The sequence below is a fragment of the Schizosaccharomyces octosporus genome (genome assembly GCF_000150505.1).
Source record: "Schizosaccharomyces octosporus yFS286 unplaced genomic scaffold supercont6.1, whole genome shotgun sequence".
Taxonomy (NCBI): Eukaryota; Fungi; Ascomycota; class Schizosaccharomycetes; order Schizosaccharomycetales; family Schizosaccharomycetaceae; genus Schizosaccharomyces; species Schizosaccharomyces octosporus.
Genome location: NW_013185619.1, coordinates 4,099,683 through 4,120,494, shown reverse-complemented (window position 1 = coordinate 4,120,494; position 20,812 = coordinate 4,099,683). Strand labels below are relative to the sequence as shown.

General features: G+C 37.5%; 9 protein-coding genes and 1 non-coding gene across 10 annotated transcripts; all 10 read left to right on the top strand.

Annotated features, from left to right (window-relative positions):
- Window positions 1–19: 19 nt before the first annotated feature.
- On the top strand, window positions 20–1,157 carry SOCG_04436 (uncharacterized protein). The gene is made up of 2 exons (XM_013162182.1): window positions 20–264; window positions 327–1,157. The coding sequence occupies exons 1-2, from the start codon at window positions 119–121 to the stop codon at window positions 844–846; spliced, it is 666 nt and encodes a 221-aa protein (XP_013017636.1). The 5' UTR covers window positions 20–118; the 3' UTR covers window positions 847–1,157.
- A 284-nt stretch (window positions 1,158–1,441) lies between these two features.
- SOCG_04435 (UDP-glucose-glycoprotein glucosyltransferase Gpt1) lies at window positions 1,442–6,224 on the top strand. Its single transcript, XM_013162181.1, has one exon. The coding sequence runs from the start codon at window positions 1,462–1,464 to the stop codon at window positions 5,935–5,937; it is 4,476 nt and encodes a 1,491-aa protein (XP_013017635.1). The 5' UTR covers window positions 1,442–1,461; the 3' UTR covers window positions 5,938–6,224.
- Window positions 6,225–6,339: 115 nt separating this feature from the next.
- SOCG_04434 (19S proteasome regulatory subunit Rpn3) lies at window positions 6,340–8,039 on the top strand. Its single transcript, XM_013162180.1, has 3 exons — window positions 6,340–6,407; window positions 6,468–6,560; window positions 6,611–8,039. Exons 1-3 carry the CDS (start codon window positions 6,389–6,391, stop codon window positions 7,984–7,986), a joined length of 1,488 nt encoding a protein of 495 aa, XP_013017634.1. The 5' UTR covers window positions 6,340–6,388; the 3' UTR covers window positions 7,987–8,039.
- Window positions 8,040–8,269: 230 nt separating this feature from the next.
- SOCG_04433 (ubiquitin conjugating enzyme Ubc4) lies at window positions 8,270–9,326 on the top strand. The gene is made up of 3 exons (XM_013162179.1): window positions 8,270–8,489; window positions 8,589–8,666; window positions 8,971–9,326. The coding sequence occupies exons 1-3, from the start codon at window positions 8,370–8,372 to the stop codon at window positions 9,214–9,216; spliced, it is 444 nt and encodes a 147-aa protein (XP_013017633.1). The 5' UTR covers window positions 8,270–8,369; the 3' UTR covers window positions 9,217–9,326.
- A 100-nt stretch (window positions 9,327–9,426) lies between these two features.
- On the top strand, window positions 9,427–9,499 carry SOCG_16220. Its single transcript has one exon. It is a non-coding gene; the product is annotated as a tRNA-Trp (tRNA).
- A 139-nt stretch (window positions 9,500–9,638) lies between these two features.
- On the top strand, window positions 9,639–9,962 carry SOCG_04432 (uncharacterized protein; the record flags this gene model as incomplete). The annotated part of the gene is made up of 1 exon (XM_013162178.1): window positions 9,639–9,962. The coding sequence occupies exon 1, from the start codon at window positions 9,705–9,707 to the stop codon at window positions 9,960–9,962; it is 258 nt and encodes an 85-aa protein (XP_013017632.1). The 5' UTR covers window positions 9,639–9,704.
- Window positions 9,963–10,355: 393 nt separating this feature from the next.
- On the top strand, window positions 10,356–11,237 carry SOCG_04431 (uncharacterized protein). The gene has a single exon (XM_013162177.1). The coding sequence runs from the start codon at window positions 10,444–10,446 to the stop codon at window positions 10,810–10,812; it is 369 nt and encodes a 122-aa protein (XP_013017631.1). The 5' UTR covers window positions 10,356–10,443; the 3' UTR covers window positions 10,813–11,237.
- A 757-nt stretch (window positions 11,238–11,994) lies between these two features.
- On the top strand, window positions 11,995–13,347 carry SOCG_04430 (copper chaperone Sco1). The gene has a single exon (XM_013162176.1). It carries the CDS (start codon window positions 12,219–12,221, stop codon window positions 13,011–13,013), a length of 795 nt encoding a protein of 264 aa, XP_013017630.1. The 5' UTR covers window positions 11,995–12,218; the 3' UTR covers window positions 13,014–13,347.
- Window positions 13,348–13,387: 40 nt separating this feature from the next.
- SOCG_04429 (VPS15 protein kinase Ppk19) lies at window positions 13,388–18,793 on the top strand. The gene is made up of 3 exons (XM_013162175.1): window positions 13,388–13,526; window positions 13,574–13,701; window positions 13,776–18,793. The coding sequence occupies exons 1-3, from the start codon at window positions 13,441–13,443 to the stop codon at window positions 18,671–18,673; spliced, it is 5,112 nt and encodes a 1,703-aa protein (XP_013017629.1). The 5' UTR covers window positions 13,388–13,440; the 3' UTR covers window positions 18,674–18,793.
- On the top strand, window positions 18,727–20,773 carry SOCG_04428 (CMGC/MAPK protein kinase Pmk1). Its single transcript, XM_013162174.1, has 4 exons — window positions 18,727–18,949; window positions 19,063–19,242; window positions 19,340–19,411; window positions 19,485–20,773. The coding sequence occupies exons 1-4, from the start codon at window positions 18,884–18,886 to the stop codon at window positions 20,445–20,447; spliced, it is 1,281 nt and encodes a 426-aa protein (XP_013017628.1). The 5' UTR covers window positions 18,727–18,883; the 3' UTR covers window positions 20,448–20,773.
- The last annotated feature ends 39 nt before the right edge of the window (window positions 20,774–20,812 follow it).

Genomic DNA, 20,812 nt, shown 5'->3' with positions numbered 1-20,812 from the left:
AATTGTGCTATTAAGAATTGGCTTCCAAGATGGGCCTCGGCCGTCTTGAACCATCCTCCTCCGTTCAATACGCGGACCCGTTTCCCTTGGAGAAAACCGATATCAAGAAATAGGTACAATGGAACAAAGGACTGCTAGTACGCGTATAAAATCATTCCTATTGCATAGTATAGCTACAGCTAATCTTCTGTGGTCAATCAGTTGGATCCATAAAAATGGTGATTTGGCTATTCGAAATTCATATGGATCACATTTTCAGCATCTGTATGTTACAGGAATCTGTTTGTTTTTACTCAACTGAAACTTAGTGTTTAACTAATCTTTAGAACTATATTATCCTTGGCTGTAACAATGCTTACTATGCTGGTTAGTTTGCTGGCTGACATTACAAATTGGAGGGTCTTCCGGAAAATTAAGCCAGTTCTTTTATACATAGTCTGTCCTCTCGAGTTAATTGTCACAATTCTATACTGGTCTATTGTTATGTACGATCGTAGTTTACTCATTCCTAAAAACAGGCCTGTTCAATTACCCTTGAATTTTGACTTGAGTGTGCATTTGATGCCTACAGTATATAGTTTGATCGATTATTTCTTTTTTTCTCCTCCTTTCTCCTTGTCGCTCAAGTTGTCCACGTTGTTGTACCTTGCCGTGGCTATCAGTTATATTTTGTGGGTTGAAAAATGTTATGAGGTTAACAAGTTTTATGCGTATCCTATCCTTGCTATATTGCAACCATTACAGAAGGGTATGTTGTACGGCATTGCCTGGATCTTGTCGTTGCTATCTTACATTGCCTTGAAAGCAGTACATCCCTACGCACTTCCTCTTCCTAATACCAGATAATTATTCTAGCTAAATTGTTGTTTTGTGATTTGGACCCGATTATACCAATATGCTTCTTGATGATACTTCAATGTGAAGCATTAACGTGGGCAAATGGGTTTTCAGCTTTCACAGGCTCATTATAAGTTGTAATCATTAAGTATTCTGGTAATTTCCATTTTGCACTGGCTGGTTGCCTACATACAATGTAGAATAGAAGCTTTTCCACAAAACTTCACTTGAAAATAACAATAATAAAAAAGCAACAGAAGATTACATACATAAGAAATTCTTGAACTTTAATATAAAGTAAGTAGTATTCCATATCATAGACGGTTTATAGCTTGGTCTGTAATGCCCTTTCTTACTCTGTCGCATTATACAAACGAATGAATGAGGACTGCTCAGTTTAGGTGCTTAGCACTATAGAAAAGTACTAAATAACTAAATTTTATATTGAATGTAATTTTCTCCATCGTTTTGCTCTAATTTTTAATTTGTAGATAACAGTTATAATGTTCGTCCGCGAGTCTTTGGTAAGTACAGAAACAAATTGGAGGAATCTTTTAAGTTATACTGAAGAAACAAAAATTCTATCTATTTTTTTATGTGTTTGTTTACATTTCTCATTTACTCATGATGATCTCAAACAAGTCTCGCAGGTACATAATCAGCACTACATTCATCCAAAATACGCTCATACTCAGCCATTACCTGAAGAGTATTTTTCTGGATACTCTTAAGAACCTTTTTGGCAAAATGAGATGGAATAAATGGTTAACATTCGTTCCTTTTCTTTCTCTCTGTTTTGCTGCCAAGCCTATTGACGTTAAGGTATCCACAGCATTCAGCAAGCCCTCGTTTGTAGCTCTATTAGCCGAATCTTTACATGAAGAGAATAGAGATAGTTTTCTTTGGTTTTTAGACAACCTACCTTCAATTAGAAAGGATGACTTGATAACCGATGAGCAATTATATAACCTCACGGTTGAATCCCTAAAGGCCGATAAAATACTATCCCAAGAGGAATTAACTACATTTTCTTATTCAGTCGCATTATTAAGTGGTGCTCCAAAGCTGGCTGCTTTTAGCAGCATTGTTTCGTCTCATGCTGAAGATTGTAACACTTTCCTTGTATTAAACGAACAAACGAATCTTTGTTTTTCTGATCTACCTGAAGAGTCTCTTATATTTTCCGAGAATTATCAACCTAGTCCCCTTGATTATAAAGTTATAGGAGATAATTTATCAGAAGGGCTTCCAGTCGCTGTCATAGTTTCCGATTTTGGAGTTGATTTAGACAAGTTCCACAAACTCTACTCATCCCTCGCGAAAAACAAAAAATGTAACTACATTTTACGCTACGCACCTTCGCAGGACACTGAGTTAGAGAAACTTTATGTGAGCAGTTTCGGAGCTCATGCTTCTCTAAAGCGTACCGACTATCTAGTAATGGATGATCGGGAAATACCCATGTCTTCTAATGAAAACAATACCTCTAGGATTGATAAATCTAAGAAGAAAAAAGAAGTTCTCTTTGACTTAGATTCCGATGAACTGGAAACCGTCACTCAGAATGAGATTGCTAGTTTGGATCTGTTGGCATCAGAAGCCATTATTAATAGCAGAAACCCTTTGATGACATTTAAGCTCCTTTCTCAGGATTTCCCCATGTATGCTCAGCATCTAGTGTCAAAGGTCAGTATTAGTGATGATCTTATCGAAGACGTCAATCATCTTCAATCTCAAGCTATACCTGAAGGGAAAAATGCTATTTGGCTAAATGGAATTTCAATTGATCTTGAGGAAACAGATGCCTTCAGCATTCTTTCGTGGTTGCGTAAAGAGCGTCGCATTTTATCAGGCTTTCAAAAGTTAGGGATAGAGCCTTCGAAGGCTTCAAAAGTCTTATCTAGTGAGCAATTTGACGTTACAGAAGCCCAATTTAAGTTCTTCCGCTTCCACTCCCAGGATGACTTGGAAGACAATAAGGCAATTTTTTGGATGAACGAAGTTGAGACTGACACACGGTATAGTAAATGGCCCAAGAGTAATATGCAATTGTTGACTCCGATTTACCCAGGTCAATTACACCTTTTACGGAAGCAATTACATACTGTTATATATCCAATTTTCCCTTCTAGTGACTCTTCCATTTCACTGCTTTCCGAGCTTGTTCAGTTTTCTCGTCGACCTTCTCCTGTTCAAACTGGGCTTGTTTGTGTAGCACCTGAAGAGGATGAATTTGGCAAGACGATTTGTCGTGCATTCCATTATGTTGCTAGAACAAATTCAAAGCCAAGTGCACTTAAGTTTTTGTTTAAGTGTCTTGCCGGTGATCCATCTGCGGGTGCTTGGGCTCTTGTTGAAGAACATATGCCCGTTGAAGACTACGATGAAGAAACTTTCCATAAAATAAAGACATCATTAAATTCCAATATTTACGATACGATTTTATCAAAGAGCTTTCAGTGGAGTTCACGCTTAGGTTTAGATCCAGAAAGTCAGGAAGTTATTGTTAACGGACGAATAATTGCCCATGATGAAAATTATGACAGTAACATGTACAGCATATTTATCGAAGATATCCCGGAAATCCAGTTGGCTGTAGCTCAAGAAATGGTCTCTGAGGAAGAAAACTTATTGGATTATCTCCTAAAAGATGCACCGCATACTCGCAATCCTTTAATTTATCCTTCTTCAAAATCTAAAATAAAGCAAGTTGATATGCTTAACCTTTTAGACGACACAGGCTATACCCATTCTGATCTATTGACCATCGGCGATAAAAAAGCGAAATACTCAATTTGGTTGGTTACAGATTTCGCTTCTGAAGAAGGATTAGAATTAACCACAACGCTGGCTGAAGCAGTTTCAAAGTTTGAAAGCAGTAACCTGGTTTTGGTTCAATCTGACTTAGAAAACGAATTGCCAGCGTTAATTACTCAACTTAGCTCTTCTTCCCACCATACAACTGAACATCTTTTAAAAGTATTGAACAAAAACACGAAGAAAAAGCAATCAAAATTAACGTGTAAAGTGAAATCTAAACTGGCTAAATATTCAGAAGCATCCAAAGCAGTTGTTGCGAAAATCAATAATCCCAGTCAATCGGTATTGATACTAAACGGAAGGTTGATCAATTCAATTTCTGTTGACAAGTTAGGAGTGCAAGATCTTGAAATGCTACTCTCTCATGAAAAAAGCAACTATATAGACAAACTTGATAATGCTCTTGTGAACGCTACTGAATTAAAAAAGAAAGGAATTTTACCTTTTGTTAGCTCATATCTAAAGAAGCTGGAATTTGATTATGTGCGTGGCTCCGTTCCAGGACATGAAAAGGCTATGTTCCCTAGAGATAATTTCCACAGCCAGCTGCCACCTAGTTCCTTAACAATAGGAACGGATAATTTCGACTCCTGCACTTACCATTTTGTTGCCATTTTAGATCCCTTGTCTAAGGCATCCCAAAAGTGGTCTGCTATACTTGAATCCATTTCTCATTTGGATGGGGTCGGGGTTCGTATTTATTTAAATCCGTCAAAAGGCCTTTCTGATTTCCCTCTTTCCAGATTCTATAGGTATTCCATTGAACACGAACCTGTTTTCCGTTACGACGGTAAATTCAAAGATTCAGGTGTAGAATTTGATAAACTTCCGGCAGAGACTCTACTTACTATGGACATTGAATCTCGTGATACGTGGGTTGTAATGCAAGAGGAAGTTGACATTGATCTGTATAATATTAAATTGGAACACACATCATCTGAGGTACTTGTTGAGCCTATTTCAGCGGTTTATGAACTCAAGAATATCCTTATACAAGGATTCTCTCAAGAGGAGAATGTGAAAAGTCCACCTCGTGGAATGCAGTTAGCATTGGAGACAACTAAGCACGAACATTTTACTGACACTATCATTCTTGCTAATCTGGGTTACTTTCAACTGAAAGCTAATCCCGGTATTTGGAATTTGAAACCGTTACCTGGTCGTTCATCTCAGTTTTATACTATTACGACACTGAATAGGCTGGATTCTGGTAAAGAAAAGCAGGTGGTTTTAGATAGCTTTGAAGGGGCCACTTTATATCCCGTGATGCGAAGGAATCCTGGTTTTGAATCTTCCGATATATTAGACGAAGATATGAGTCCACAGAGATTTTTCGACAAAATGAAAAAGAAACTTAATTTCTTTAAAAACAAAAACAAAGATCCAACCATCAACATTTTCTCTGTTGCCAGCGGACATCTGTATGAACGTTTTATGTATATCATGACGAAGAGTGTGATGCAGCATACTAATAAAAAAGTGAAGTTTTGGTTTATCGAAAACTTTCTTTCCCCTTCTTTTAAGCATTCGATTCCAGTCTTGGCGAATGAGTACGGATTCGAATACGAATACGTAACATACAATTGGCCAGAATGGTTAAGAAAGCAGGACGAGAAACAAAGAGAAATATGGGGATATAAAATATTATTTTTGGATGTCTTGTTTCCACTCGATCTTCATAAAGTTATTTTTGTGGATGCCGATCAGATAGTCCGTGCGGATTTACAGGAGTTAATGGACATGGATTTGCAAGGAGCGCCATATGGATATACTCCCATGTGCGATTCTCGCGAAGAAATGGAAGGTTTCCGTTTCTGGAAGCAAGGTTATTGGAAAAAGTTTTTGCGTGGTCTTAAATACCATATAAGCGCTCTTTACGTCGTTGATCTTGATCGTTTTCGTAAAATGAGTGCAGGAGATTTACTTCGTAGACAATACCAATTATTGTCAGCCGACCCAAACTCATTGTCAAATTTGGATCAAGATTTACCCAACAACCTCCAACATCTCATTCCGATCCACTCACTTCCTCAAGAATGGCTTTGGTGCGAGACATGGTGTGATGATCAGAGTCTGAAAAAAGCCAAAACGATTGATTTGTGCCAAAATCCATTAACCAAGGAAAAGAAACTTGATCGAGCTCGTCGCCAGGTGAGCGAATGGACGACGTATGACAATGAAATTTCAGCGATGCTTCGGAATGCTGAAGAATCTCGACTTGCCTTTACATCTCCTGTTCAGGATCTACCAGATAACAATAAGGAGACAGATGAGCTATAAACCGCGGTTATGTTTTATTTATATTTATTCCAGTACTCGTTCCTTACAAATCGAAATCACCAAGCCTTCATTAAATTGTTAATATGACATGAAAATGAATATCACAAATATCAAAAAGGATAAAAACCGGAACGTGAACGTAAGAATCAAGTTTTTTTATTATAAGAATTAAATATATTCACAATATTTTTGGTTTACCCTATAAAGAAGCCTATCCTTCAATACTTTGCCTTCCTTTTGAAGCATATCTTATTTAATTCTCTCTTTTACTCGCTAGAAATTTTCGATTTATTCAATTAATGAACAAACTTTTTATTATTTGTATTTCAATTTGTCAATCCGTAAGTTTGGATATTTCATTTGTGTACAAGGTAACAATCGAAGTTTAGTCTGCATATTCTTACATACACCCACATTTGCTGACTTGACCACTACCAAATACAAAATTAGTATGGCAGAGCAACATAAAGGTATGAATTATACGATTTAGCCTATATATATATATGTATTATATATGCTAATATAATTAGAAATGGAGGTAGATTCCGTGAAACAACAAGAAACCACGAAATCAGTGGATCAAATAGAGAAGAACGCTGAAGCACCTAGAACAGCTTTACAAGGTAAGCAAATAGAAAAAGAAAGTATTAAATTGAATGCTAATGTTTGTTAGATGTTGAGGCCAATATTGTTGCTTTAAATCAAGCTACAAAGCAGAGAGATCCAAGACTCGTGTATCGGGCTTTAAGAACGACTTCCAACATTAGCCGTCGCCTTTCTGTTGAGAATTTGGGTCATCTTATTAAGAAGTACTATTATTCTGAGCCCGAAACGAAAGGAGATCTCCTCAGCCTAATTGGAGTGAATGATTTGGAAATGGATGAAAGCAAGGATGAGAACGAAAGCAATGATGCCCCTCTCCCAGAAGTGAGCATGTATTTGCAGCTATTAGTTGGCGTTACGTTATTTTATAATGAAAAATATGATGATGGTGCTCGTTACATGATGAAGGTTGTACAACGCTTACAAACTTTTGATCGTCGTACGTTGGATCAGATTGCAGCAAAACTTTACTTTTACTATACCCTGTTTCTTGAAAAATGTAATCGTTCTGTGGAATGCAGAAATACCCTGCTGGCGGTACACCGAACAGCAACTCTTCGTCATGATACAGAATCTCAAGCCATGATTTTAACTTTATTGTTGCGCAATTATATTCAATTCAATCTTTACGATCAAGCAGACCGACTGGTCTCAAAAACAGTGTTTCCCACCAATGCAAGCAACAACTTGGCCATTCGATATCAATACTATCTTGGTCGAATTCGCGCAATTCAGTTGGATTATACTACTGCTCATGAACATTTAGTTAGTGCTATTCGAAAGGCACCCAACACCATTTATGCCGTCCAATTTTTGCAAGCTGTTTACAAGCTGCATGTGGTCGTTCAATTGCTCATGGGAGAGATTCCTGAAAGAAGAATATTCCGTCAAAAATCTCTGGAGAAGACTCTGACTCCCTATTTGCGCATCAGCCAAGCTGTGAGAATTGGTGATTTGAACGCTTTTACAGATGTATTGTCAAAATACGAAACTGAATTTCGTTATGACGGATTACATACTTTGATTTGCAGGTTGCGTCACACAGTAATTAAGACGGGACTGAGAATGATTTCTTTGTCATATTCCCGAATTTCTTTGCGAGATGTCTGTCTTAAGTTGGGCTTGGACAGTGAAGAAAGCGCTGAATATATTGTCGCCAAGGGTATTCGAGATGGTGTAATTGATGCCAGTATTGATCACAATAATGCGTTTATGGCCAGTAATGAAGCCTTTGACATTTACGCTACAGAGCAACCTCAGCAAGCTTTTCACGAACGCATTCAGTTCTGCTTGGCACTTCATAATGATAGCGTAAAGAGTATGCGCTACCCGATGGATGCTCACAAGAGTGAGTTGGAAGATGTAGAAGAAGCACGTCGACGAATGGATAAAGAAATGGCAGAGGCTGATTTAGATGATGATGAGCCTGATTTAGGCGATTTTTAAAAAAAATTGAAAAGTTGCGAAATCGTTGTTTCGTCCTATAGAGAAGATTACTTATACGTTGAATGAGAGCAATGACATTTCATTTTGAAATTTAGTTTTGTGTAGATATATGGCATAAATGAAACACAAAAAATATTTTGTTTTTGTCGAGCTACTGTACCTATATCTCTAGATACTGTCTGTTTACTAAGGAACCCAAATTATTTTGCGATAAGCCTTTTTAGCGCCACTTAAGACAAGATTACTAAAAATTATAAACCATTGAGATTCGAACCCGTGCGTGAAAGAATTTTCACTCTTATATGTATATTCTATTAGTCTCCATAATCTTCCAAGAACAAACCACCACGACTGTTGGAAGAATATCACATTAGACAGTTAGGATGGCTTTGAAGAGAATTAACCGTGAGCTTGCTGATCTTGGAAAGGACCCACCCTCCTCTTGCTCTGCCGGTCCTGTTGGCGACGACTTATTCCACTGGCAAGCAACTATTATGGGACCTGTAAGTGATTCATGATGAGGCGACGGATTGAAAAACATTCGGTCGCTATGTCTTCGAATAGTTATAAAAGTTTTCTCATGTTACTAACAGAGTTTTTAGGCTGATAGTCCTTATGCTGGAGGTGTATTCTTTCTCTCAATTCACTTTCCCACTGACTATCCCTTCAAACCTCCCAAGGTAAGTATGAAGAAACGAAAAAATCATTGGAAGAAAAAAAATAAAAATAAGGAGAAACAGATCCAAGAAACGCACCTTTGCAAGTTCCGAACAGGACGGAAAATGAGTGAACTATTCCGGAGGCGAATAGAAAACTCGTGAATGGCGTATTTATGGAGTCATGAAAAATGGGCACCTAAAAAATTTGTGAAACATACGAATTCTTGGTTCAATCTGTTTCTTTGTATAATTTTATTGATTTCTTTCCATTGCTTTTCGGTGATTCTTTCGTTTAGCTGTAGGAATTTGAGTCTAACATCATTAGGTAAACTTCACTACCAGAATTTACCACCCCAACATTAACTCCAACGGTAGCATCTGTTTGGACATTCTTCGTGATCAATGGTCACCAGCATTGACGATTTCCAAGGTTCTCTTGTCTATCTGCTCCTTGCTTACTGATCCCAACCCTGATGACCCTCTTGTTCCTGAAATTGCCCACGTCTACAAAACCGACAGACAACGTTATGAACTTAGTGCCCGTGAATGGACTAGAAAATATGCAATCTAGAGATTTGTTGTAAACCACAAGAATAAACAACCTCTTTTGCTATGTAAATTCTGATACTATAGTAAATAAAAAATGGGAATAGACATGTAATTAAGAAGGTGACCACCAATGGAATAAAAATTTTATTATTGCCATGTATGTAAGTTATTCAAATAATTTCATGAGCATTAATTTGTATAGATAGTTTTAAAAAATACGTTCAGTAAAAGAGGCCGCTTAACTCAGTTGGTAGAGTGTGAGATTCCAAATCTTGAAGTCAAGTGTTCAAGTCACTTAGTGGTCATTTTTTTATTTCTTTGCAAAAATACGAAGTATACAAACTACGCATCAAATTTCTACAGATTTAAAAATGGTCAAACCAAATTAGAGGAGAGAAAGCAAATGAATGCAAGAATTTCTTTTCGCGATAATCTGAGTTAAACACTAGTTGTGTACGATGACGAAGAGGCTTTCGATTTTTCAGAAGTATGATGAGTAATTAGAGAGGAATGGAATGGGGAAAAAGGAACAAGATAAACAATAAAAATGGGGCGATAAAACTACATGTGAGAGACTTTCCAGCATATATTAAATTTCTTCTCGATTACAGTACTATTTGTGCATTGGAAACTACAATACATCTTTACTATGATAATTGTTACCTGGAAGCCAATACCACCTATGAAAAGGACTTGTCGCTAGTTGGTAGGAAAGTTAAGCTGAAGGAATTGAAGGATATTTCGGATGAGAAAAAGGTGAATAATTGACTAAAAAAGTAGTATTAACATCACTTCTTTTGAGGAAGAGGGAGTGATGCGTCAAATACTTTTGGGGAAGACGCGTCGTGGATGTAAACAAACCCATTTGGACGCGTCCTTAAGTGTTCATAGACCGCCGAAAGGAAAACGTTTGGAATTCCAAAGGATGTAAAGGTTTTGAAAACACAAATGAAAAAGAATAGTGTGAGCATAAATAGGTAAAATTATTTTTAGACTCCTTCCAAAAAATTCAAACAATGTTCAACGGTGGGATATAATTTATACATAAATTTTATTTTTTTATTTTTTCTTCTTTATATGGGATTAAAAGTTGGTTTACATTGTTTCAAGTAGATTCCTTGATTCTAGTGAATGAAAGAAATTAGCTGAATTGGTATAAGTAGGAGACCCATTTCTTCACTTCTATATCCATTCACATTCGTTCTTCTCTTTTAAAAATCTATTTATCCTTCTTTTTTACGTTTTAAAAATGAGTCCTTCCATTAACTGCATTTCTCAACCTCAACGCAAGACTCTTCTTCCCTTCCGTACCTCTAAGAATATGTCTCTCAATGTTACTTGTGGTGCTACTGGATCATTGCTACTTGTACGCAGTGTTCCGATGAAGCGTTCTAAACGTACATACCGCCGTAGTATAAACCGCAGTCCTTCCCCTTCAGTAAATGAAAATAAGGAAAATGTTTCAACGCTGTCTAAAGCATCTTCTGTTAACTCGGTAAAACGAGCTTTAGCGATCTCGGAAATCATGAACGAAACAACAATCTTTGATCTATTTCATTTACCTATGTCAGACAAGACGCGCGACATTACGAGTCGCGTAAACAATGAATTACGTTGAAATGTAAACAAATAAACAAAGCTGGAAATCTGCTTTTTTTTTGTTTTTGTTTTTTACCAACAAAATCTGTTGTCTGTCTGGGTTAACTATCTTGTCATTTTTTCATTGTTTTATTTTTTTTATCTATGTCGTTCTTACGGGATCTTCTAATGATTTACTGTTTTTTATTAATGCTTTCCGGACAAACGGATCCCTGAACCATGGTTTCGTCGAAAGATCAGTTTCTGTACTTTACCAGAACTATCGTAATCAAATTCTTTATGTTATTCCGAAAAAGCGTGTGTTCTTTCTTGCGAAGACACGCATAACCCTCGTTTTCTGTTGCTTTACAATTACCCTAGGGACATTTGGTTCTCTCCGGGCTCTCTTTATTGTTCTCTTCTTTTTTGTACAAGTCATTCTTTTTTTTTATATATATACACATATAATACTTTTCCCTTTTGGGAAAACAACTAATCTATATTCATATTTAACCAAAGCAAGTGGGTAGTATATGTAACAGTAAGTCGTTGACAATTGTAATTGATGGAGTATGTCCATTGTAAAGATAGTTTTCTTTTGAAGGGTAGCAGAACAACAGCATTTTAGAATTGAAAATCCTACAGAATCTCGTCTCGTGTCAAAGGCACTTATAGTAACGGTATTACCTTTGTCGTTAAAGTTGGGGTTTATAAGAATTGAATATTCGACAGAAATTTCTTTGACAACATTAGTTTAGACAGATGGATATATTTTGGAATCAATTACAATTTAAGGATGTCCTTTTGGTTCAACCCGACGCAGTACTGCCACCTGCTAGTTTAGAGTAAGAATTTCACACAAGAAGCTAGCTTCAGTAGAGATCTTATATTCTGAAAACAAAAATTCCCTTACTTATCTTTTATCCTGACCTCCTTTCTGCTCGAATGGACGAAACAAAGAAAATAAAAAACATCAAGCGCTGCTTCTAGCGAGTCATTAAATACTAACATTTTTTTGAATAATTCCTAATTCCTGATCTTACAAAATATAATATCTTGTCCATCTTGCTTTGTTAAAGATTGCTTGTTCCATAGTAGCCTTCACAAGGTGTAAAAAATCGTCGAAATGCTCGATGGGTTCATAAAGGTCGGTTATGGCTATTGAAACTATAGTTTCACTGTTTATAACCTTTCAAAAAATAAGAATTTGTAAAAAAAAGCATTAGAAAGATTTGCGAGATATGTTGGGTACGACACCTCTTACATACCATACTAATTGACTACTTCTCCTCCGGTAATTAAAGTCTCAACCATTTTGAGCGAGAAAAGTTTTTTTTTTCTCCGTATCCTTCCACATTTCTACAAAAACCTTCTAATTTAAGGGTATTTTACTATTTCACAGATCACTTTTCTATTTCGTTTTTGAACGCTTTACGATTTTGTACTATGTTTCGTAGGAGAGCACTTGGCCCAGCAAACCAAATAGCCAGTATCTTGAGAGCCAATGTTCGATCGAAAGCTTCTCCCTTTCAATACAGGCTAGACGGCCGCAGAATGATTGCTGGAAAGCAAACTGCAACCCAGCATTCTTGGAGAAGTATGCTTTCCGTAAGAGCTGCTACAGTGGCAGCCGTAACTAGTGTTGGCTTATATTTTTACCTTCAAAACGAGAAACAAAAGGCTATAGAGGTAAAGAAGGAAAAGGCATTGTCTACCGTCGGTAGACCAAAGCTCGGTGGATCCTTTTCGTTGTTAAATCACCATGGTGAAAGAGTTACGGATGAAAATTTCAAGGGCAAGTTTTCCATAGTTTACTTTGGCTTTACTAGATGTCCCGACATTTGCCCTGATGAATTGGATAAACTTACTGCTGCCATTGAAATCGTAAACAGCGTTGTTGGAGATGTTTTGAACCCTTTGTTTATCACTTGTGATCCTGCTAGAGATCCTCCATCTGAAATGGCCCAATACTTGTCGGACTTTCATCCCAAAATCACTGGTTTAACCGGCACCCATGATGAAATTAAAGATATTTGCAAAAAGTTCCGTGTCTATTTCTCCACACCCAAAGACGTTGATCCAACAAAAGACGATTACCTAGTGGATCATTCTGTCTTTTTCTATTTGATGGACCCTAATGGACAATTCGTGGAAGTGTTTGGTCGTAATTCCACTGCTGAGGACATGGCTCGTGCTATTGGATCTTATGCTCTTTCCTGGAAAAAAGATAATAAAATTTAAAATGAAAAAATATTTGCCTCTCCTCTTACTGAATTCGCCGTCTGCAGTACACAACGGTGTTTCTGATGAGTGAGTTTGGACGAAAAAAAAAGCCTACTCTATCTTTTCTATGAGGATTTAATCTGCTGTTAATGTCTTTCTTCTTGACTTTTGATACTTTAATACTTTTCCAGATGATAGTGTCGATTTCCAAAAAATAATATGGCTCAAAAGGTAGCTTCACTACACTATTCAAATTATTCAATTTATGAAACGTTTATAACACGTTTAATCAATTAGATACTTCAGAAACGAAAGTTCTTCATTTTCTTTTCTGCTCATCCCAATATTTACTGTTACCTTGTCACCTTTGTAATGTAAAATACCTACGCATGACTCCTTGCATGTTACAAAGTATGTAAAATCAAGTACTATATAATCTTTCCATATGGGGATTCAGTTATCAACTATACAGACACCCCAATTCCATGAGTTATTTGCTGAAGAACTTCCAGATTACTATAATGAACGAAGGTGCGCTACCAATGGATTCTTGGCGTTGCTTCTAACAAATGATATAGTCTAGGAGATTCTCAATTTCTGCGAACATTTCGCATTCTAAAGCGAAAGGGAAATGAAGAATTAATAAAAGTATTTGTAAATAAGTTACCGGAAATCTCTCTAACCGCCATTGTCAATTCCCTACAAGGTTCGTGTACTACCTCCCTCTATGTCTATTACTCTGGAATTTGTAGAATGCAGGAACTAACGCAAATGTTTTAGAAGAGCAAGAGAGAATTCTTGAAAGGTCTCCCAATATCCTACCGTATACGAAGACGTTGGTTACAATGCGGGCTGCGTATCTAATGCGCCCATATGTTGCCCATAACTTATATGATAGGATATCTACTCGTCCATTCTTAGATTCTGCAGAAAAGAAGTGGATCATGTTCCAACTACTTAAAGGAATTTCAGATTGCCATAGACATGGGATTTGTCATGGTGATATTAAAACTGAAAACATATTAGTAACTACTTGGAATTGGGTATACATATCAGATTTTAGCTCCTTCAAACCAACATTCCTTCCTGAAGATAACCCAGCAGACTATAGCTATTTTTTCGATACTTCTTCTCGCCGTGTCTGTAACATTGCACCTGAACGCTTTGTTCCGAACTCGCAAATTCGCATAGCCCCACTTACTCCAGAGATGGATATTTTTAGCTTAGGATGTGTATTTGCTGAGCTTCTCTTGGAAGGGTCACCGCTTTTTACACTCTCTCAACTTTTTAATTACAAGGCTAACAATTCTTACGACATCTCTACCGTTCTTCGTCAAATCAAAGATCTAGACACTCAGAATATGATCTTGGAAATGCTTCAATGTGACCCTACAAAACGCGATACGGCAGACAATTATTTGAAGCGATTTCGAGGCACTGTGTTCCCAGAATGTTTTTATACTCCCTTGTATGATTACTGTTGTAAATTATTAGACCCCCAAAGCATTTCATATGCAGAGCCCGTCCGAAACCAGCCGTATATTTATTCTTTACGAGTGGATACTATTTTTAATGATTTAATTCCGTTTGTTGACGCCTTTAATAATGATTCTAACGACCATCTATTGTCTAGGAAAATGAATGACGATTTTGAAAGCTCTTTTGTTCCTCTTTATACATCTTTAACTGATGAATTCGATACGACATTTGCGTCAGGTAAATGGTATCAACTATTTTTGGAGAATTCGAAGAAGCTATTTGGTGAAGATATCCATTCGCATAATGCAAGGGCGACTGATGCCGGTATTATAGAACATGATACTGATTATTTGAAAGCTTCATTACACGCGGCAAGTATCCTTCTGCCGATTGTTCTTTCTGCTGTACGCCATGTCCGGACCAGGGAATCAAAGCTGAATGCCTTAAGAACTATAGAAATATTATCGACTAGTATTCCCGATGAGGCAAAATTGGATACGGCCTTGCCTTTTATAATGACTCTTGTAGCCGATGAATTCACAGACGTGCGAATTCGAGCTTTAATAACTATTACTCGTCTCGTTCGGAATATTAGCGCTATCGCTCCCATCAACGCATTCTTATTTCAGGAATATTTGTTTCCGGATTTACAAAGGTACTTATCCGATTCAAGTTCTCGTTGTCGTGCCACATACGCATCTTGTCTTCCTGAATTGGCGAGACAGGCTTCAAAGTTTGTAAATCTTGCACAGTCTCTAAGAAATGCAGGAATTCTATCGTTTCCGGAGTCCGAATACGAAAATGTAAATCATGGTAAAGCAGAATTATTATTTGAAACTGGACGTCATGATTTGGTTGTTACGGTTGAAAGACATGTTTCGATGTTACTAGCCGATAGTTCATCCATTGTGCGAAGATCCTTATTAAGTGCTCTCCCACCTCTCTGTGTGTTTTTTGGAAAAGCTAAGTCAAATGATTTAATTTTGAGTCATTTAATTACTTACCTAAATGATACTGATTGGATGCTTCGATCTGCTTTTTTTGAAAGTATTACTGGGCTTGCCATTTTTATCGGTCCTCGAAGTGTCGATGAGTACATCTTACCTTTAATGTTACAGGCTTTGGTCGATCCTGAACCAGCAGTGTTGGAGAGTGTACTAGAATCCTTTGCTGCCCTTATTGAGCTTCACCTGTTTGATAAACTCGTTATCCTTAAGATTCTTCATCTCATTGTACCTTTTTCTATAATACCCAATATCTATACTAGAAAAGCTACGCTTTCTGTAATTTACTCTACCTACAAATGCTTGGAAGAAATAGATCGTCAATGCATATTAATGCCTGTGCTTCGTCCGTATTTACTTTCTCCCATATATGACATAAATAGTCTAGAAGAACTTAACCTTTTTATTCTTCCAATGGTTCCGGCTTCAGTTTGGTCAACATTAACGCACTGGTTTACTGAATCTGACGACAATTCTGAATTTTGGAAGGCTGTTCGTTCACCAAACCTTTCAAAAGATGACGATGAAATAGGTGATTTACAACTGAGTTTCGAGAAAACCAAAAATGGAAATTCTTCTATTTCAAATTTACGACCTAGAAAGAAGCTCCATTTATTGGGACATACGATTCTAACTTCATCAGAAGCCCTTGAATTAAATGATGACGATCGCAAGTGGATTCATATTATCCAGAAAATGGGTATGAAGGAGGAACATTTATTCATACTGGGAAATGTTCGTGAATACATATATAGAACAATCACCAACTCTGGAATCTTAATAAGAAAACGTGAAAGTGAACTTGCTTTTAATCAATCAAAGGATGCCCCAAAATCACCTCTACACATCTTGCCTGAAATGATATTTTGGAATCCTGAAGCACCTTATTCACCCTATTTATTGAGAGAAAATGTGGAACAAATTGGTAATAATTATGCAGAATCCACGCACACGAAACATTCACAAACAGAAGATTTGGTTTCACCAGAATCCGCAGCTTATGTTGGAACTGATATGACTAATGCATTTGGGTCTACTACTAACTCGATGAAAGAAAAAGTAGACGATAAACAACATCACCAAAAATCCAAGTCTTCCGAAGTTAACACTTTGTCTGAGGCACTCATGCAGCGCAGAAAACCAGTTAGTCAGAGAAGAAGAACCAATTCCTCCCCGAATTCTATGCGTTCTATAGATAATGAATCTTCAACTCAATTCATGCATCATCGAATGCATAATTATGATGAGCAAGTGAGCAAAGAATCGACTGCCGAAGGGGAATTGACTGGAAAAAACAAGCGAACGGGGAAGTATGGACTAACTGTTGATTTGAAAGTTCCTAATTTAGATTCGTCAAGTCCTATTATGACAACAAATTCGAATACGTTACTCAGCCTCGTAGCGAACGAAAGAAGTTTAAGAGATGGTGCCAAGAAATCTTCTTATACAGGAAGCAATCCTTATGTAACGAATTACCTTAACAAACTGTATGCTGAAGCTGCTGTGGCTGCGGTCGACTTTGGGCCTGCCGTTGCTCCAAGCTGGGCATCATCTATTTCACTACGTAGAAGAGGGAAGATTATAAACCCCAATAAACAATCGAACAAAGCTATACAAGGGAGTGATTGGCAACCGGAGGGGTCCCGTGTAACCCAGGTGAATTTGGGTAATGTAAAAGACGGAGATATGAAGAGAATTATTGCAAGTCCTGATTCTGTATTTTTCGTTACGCTTGGACTAGATGGGTTAGTTCGAGCATGGCAATTGGTTGAAAGTGATCATCAGATTCCACTTTGGAAGTGTGAATGTCGATTGGCATATGGTCATACTCGTCGAAATGGAGAAAGAAGTAGATTTCCTGTTGTTAATGGATGCTTTATGGGAAACACATACTCATTTGCGTCTGTTACACAAGAAGGATCTATTGAAGTCCATCAGCTTGACATACACAACCAAAAGCATAAAATTATTTCAAGTAACAGGATTCCTAATATGGACATCAATGATTCTATTACATCGATGGAATCAGCGAACTTTTACGACGGAAGTATCCGCATAGTGATAGTCACTGCTTTGTCTAAGCTGTATTATCTAGAAGCAGGAACTTTACAGTCTTTGGCATCCATACAATTACCGATTGAACGTGGATCAGCCACTTCAGTTGCCGTTTCCGACGGATGTCTGTGGGCACTTATAGGAACATCGAAAGGATGGCTCCTTTTGTGGGATTTGCGTTTAAATGTTCTTTCTACAGCATGGAGGATTTCAGCAAAAGTAGACAAAATTGATTTTTTATCGGGAAGATACAGAAAGGAACCAGCGTTTTCGCTGTTTGGCGACGGTATTAACAACCCAAATATAGACTCTCCATCTTCCATGGGTTTAGGAGGAAGTTCAAGCGGAAGTTTTAAAAGTCTACAGCCGACTGCCCCAGCAATGGGGAATACAAGCCAAGATGCTAAAGCTATATCTACCATTTTTGGATGTACCACTGTGTCAATAAGTTTCAGTCGACTAGGGAATGAAAAAAGGGAAAAAACAAGGCCCGAAGACTTTGAAGATGATATGTTTGAGAACATGAATCGTCTATCATCTGGGGTTTTGATTTTTGATGTCGAGCGAGGAAAATGTGAAGAAATGTTTTTGGATAATTGGGAATCCAATGTTCCTCCCCCATATCCTGTACAACAAGAAGTAGACGACGTAATCGGCTCGAAATTATGCCAGCAGTCCTGGATTCGTGAACCTCACTTGAACGATTCATTCCAAGGGGACTCTCAGGCTTATCATTCTGGATGGCCATGCTTGTCAGTTCCTGTTTACTACCAGAATGATTCAACATTAAGCCAGACGGAAAGAAAGATTCTATTTATCATCGTTTCTCCTGGCAGTCCTCATGCTTACATGTGGGATACGAACAATCCTTCTAAAAACTTATCAATTACCAACATTAATGAAACGGCTAAAGTTTCAGTTCTTCAACATGCACCTCCAGTACATCTACGAACAGTAGAGTCATCCCAGGTTCGACCAAAGTCCTCAGGTGTTTCTAGACCACTTTTGTTTCTTCAACAACAGAAGTATCTTCCTAATGAAAATCGCCTGTATCCCATTGTTGACATAGCCTTCCTTTACCGACCTTATGCTCTTACATTGCTTATTGACGCATCGGGGACTTTAGAGTTATGGGCCTAAAAGAATTATTAATAAAAAAATAACTTTTTCATTTAACAAATCATTATTCTCTCCATCTTCTTTTTCAAGATTATCTTACTTTATGATTTCTATGCTGCATTTCGTTAAACCGATTACCGTGGTCAACTGAGCATTAAACTTCCCAAGACGATCAAGAACGAAACCTTCTCCAAATTTACTAGTCGTTCTTTTTCTATATTTCTGGTCAATATGGATCGTCGACACCGAGTGTATCGTGTGTTTAATCAAGAGATGTATGTTGAACCAAACTTTAAGGTATGAAAGAGACTGGGATGCCAACGAAATTACCTTATTTGCTTAGTCACCGAGTTAGAAAGGGTTTTCGTGAGTATTCAACGATAGAAGAATTCAAATTGACCATTTTTTAGGTTGTTAAAGAGTTAGGTCAAGGTGCATACGGAATTGTTTGTGCTGCTCGAAATGTAGCAAGTAAAGACCAGGAGGCAGTTGCCATAAAGAAGATCACCAATGTCTTTTCTAAACCTATTTTAACAAAGCGTGCTCTTCGCGAAATCAAGTTATTGATTCATATGCGGAATCATCGAAACGTATGAAATGAAAACGTTGTTCCATGAGTGAAGTGGGAGTCATAATTGGAGCTACAGTTACTGTTTTGGTTATAGTACACGATAACTAACCATTTAGATTACTTGCATTTATGACTTGGACATCATCAACCCGTATAACTTTAACGAAGTCTATATTTACGAGGAATTGGTATGTTTTAATTAAGAGAAGATGAACGTCTCTGAGAATCTTTTTCAAGTATTGTCTGCTAATATCATTTTAGATGGAAGCTGATTTAAATGCTATCATTAAGTCCGGGCAACCTTTGACAGATGCCCATTTTCAGTCTTTTATCTACCAAATTCTTTGCGGCTTAAAATACATTCATTCGGCAAATGTAATTCACCGTGATTTAAAACCGGGTAATTTGTTAGTTAATGCAGATTGTGAACTTAAGATCTGCGACTTTGGTTTAGCTCGTGGTTGTACTGAAAACGCCGATGAAAATCTTGGGTTTATGACCGAGTACGTAGCTACAAGATGGTACAGAGCCCCAGAGATTATGCTCTCTTTTAGCAGTTATCACAAAGGTGTGGACGTTTGGAGTGTAGGATGCATTTTGGCTGAGCTATTAGGTGGTACCCCATTATTTAAAGGGAAAGACTATGTTCATCAGCTCAATTTAATTTTACATCAACTCGGAACGCCTGATAACGAAACACTTTCGCATATAAGCAGTTCCCGTGCTCGCGATTATGTGAAAAGCCTTCCTAAACAAAAACCGATTCCTTTTCAAGTTAATTTCCCTAGAGCAAACCCTCTTGCTCTTGATTTACTTTCGAAACTCTTGGAGTTTGATCCTCAGAGACGTATATCCGTTGAAGAGGCTTTGGAACATCCCTATTTAGCTGTTTGGCACGATCCAACAGATGAACCTGTATGTGATTCCATATTTGATTTTAGCTTTGAATCCCTTGAAGATATTAAAGATTTGAAACGAGAAATCTTGGACGAAGTTTTGAAATTCCGCCATAAGGTACGTCGTCGTGCTCCCTTGCAGCCGCATCCAACTATTTCTGTTCCTCAATCTACTCAAAATATTGTTTATGGAAACCCTTTTACCAATCATATGCAGGGCACCTACCAGCAGCCTAATGTCGGCAAAGATGGTAACCCAGCCTATTTGAATGAGATGATGGCCGCTCAACATCAACCCACTTATCGTGGAGTTCCTCCAAGGAAGTAATATGTTATAAACGTTCATCTGATGTTCCTCAGAATTGCATATTGGTTTTATTTCCGGCTTCTCTTCTTTGCACCGTTCTTTTCTTTTTTACGCCCCCCAGTACTGTCCCTCCTAGTCCGTGTAGTTGCATTTACGCTCATTGCATAGCATTTTCATTCCACGGTTGCATCATCATCTACGACTTTATATTTACTTTTTCGCATGTTTAATTAACTTTCCCTTGTAGGACATGCAAGGAAAGGATTCAATACATTCAGTTACAGGATATTTGCATAAATAATAGTAGATACAAACACAAAACATGTATAAAATGACTGACTCATTCACGGAAAAGCATTTGACTTGTTGAGAATTATTCATTCCTT

Bases quoted from the DNA above. Each gene is read 5' to 3' on its own strand.
- SOCG_04436 (XM_013162182.1), top strand. From the start codon at position 119: ATGGAACAAAGGACTGCTAGTACGCGTATAAAATCATTCCTATTGCAT. The intron at 265-326 runs GTATGTTACAGG...ACTAATCTTTAG, and splicing joins GGATCACATTTTCAGCATCT to AACTATATTATCCTTGGCTG.
- SOCG_04435 (XM_013162181.1), top strand. From the start codon at position 1,462: ATGATGATCTCAAACAAGTCTCGCAGGTACATAATCAGCACTACATTC.
- SOCG_04434 (XM_013162180.1), top strand. The intron at 6,561-6,610 runs GTAAGCAAATAG...AATGTTTGTTAG, and splicing joins ACCTAGAACAGCTTTACAAG to ATGTTGAGGCCAATATTGTT.
- SOCG_04433 (XM_013162179.1), top strand. From the start codon at position 8,370: ATGGCTTTGAAGAGAATTAACCGTGAGCTTGCTGATCTTGGAAAGGAC. The intron at 8,490-8,588 runs GTAAGTGATTCA...CAGAGTTTTTAG, and splicing joins AAGCAACTATTATGGGACCT to GCTGATAGTCCTTATGCTGG. The intron at 8,667-8,970 runs GTAAGTATGAAG...TAACATCATTAG, and splicing joins ATCCCTTCAAACCTCCCAAG to GTAAACTTCACTACCAGAAT.
- SOCG_04431 (XM_013162177.1), top strand. From the start codon at position 10,444: ATGAGTCCTTCCATTAACTGCATTTCTCAACCTCAACGCAAGACTCTT.
- SOCG_04430 (XM_013162176.1), top strand. From the start codon at position 12,219: ATGTTTCGTAGGAGAGCACTTGGCCCAGCAAACCAAATAGCCAGTATC.
- SOCG_04429 (XM_013162175.1), top strand. From the start codon at position 13,441: ATGGGGATTCAGTTATCAACTATACAGACACCCCAATTCCATGAGTTA. The intron at 13,527-13,573 runs GTGCGCTACCAA...CAAATGATATAG, and splicing joins GATTACTATAATGAACGAAG to TCTAGGAGATTCTCAATTTC. The intron at 13,702-13,775 runs GTTCGTGTACTA...CAAATGTTTTAG, and splicing joins CATTGTCAATTCCCTACAAG to AAGAGCAAGAGAGAATTCTT.
- SOCG_04428 (XM_013162174.1), top strand. From the start codon at position 18,884: ATGGATCGTCGACACCGAGTGTATCGTGTGTTTAATCAAGAGATGTAT. The intron at 18,950-19,062 runs GTATGAAAGAGA...ACCATTTTTTAG, and splicing joins ATGTTGAACCAAACTTTAAG to GTTGTTAAAGAGTTAGGTCA. The intron at 19,412-19,484 runs GTATGTTTTAAT...ATATCATTTTAG, and splicing joins TCTATATTTACGAGGAATTG to ATGGAAGCTGATTTAAATGC.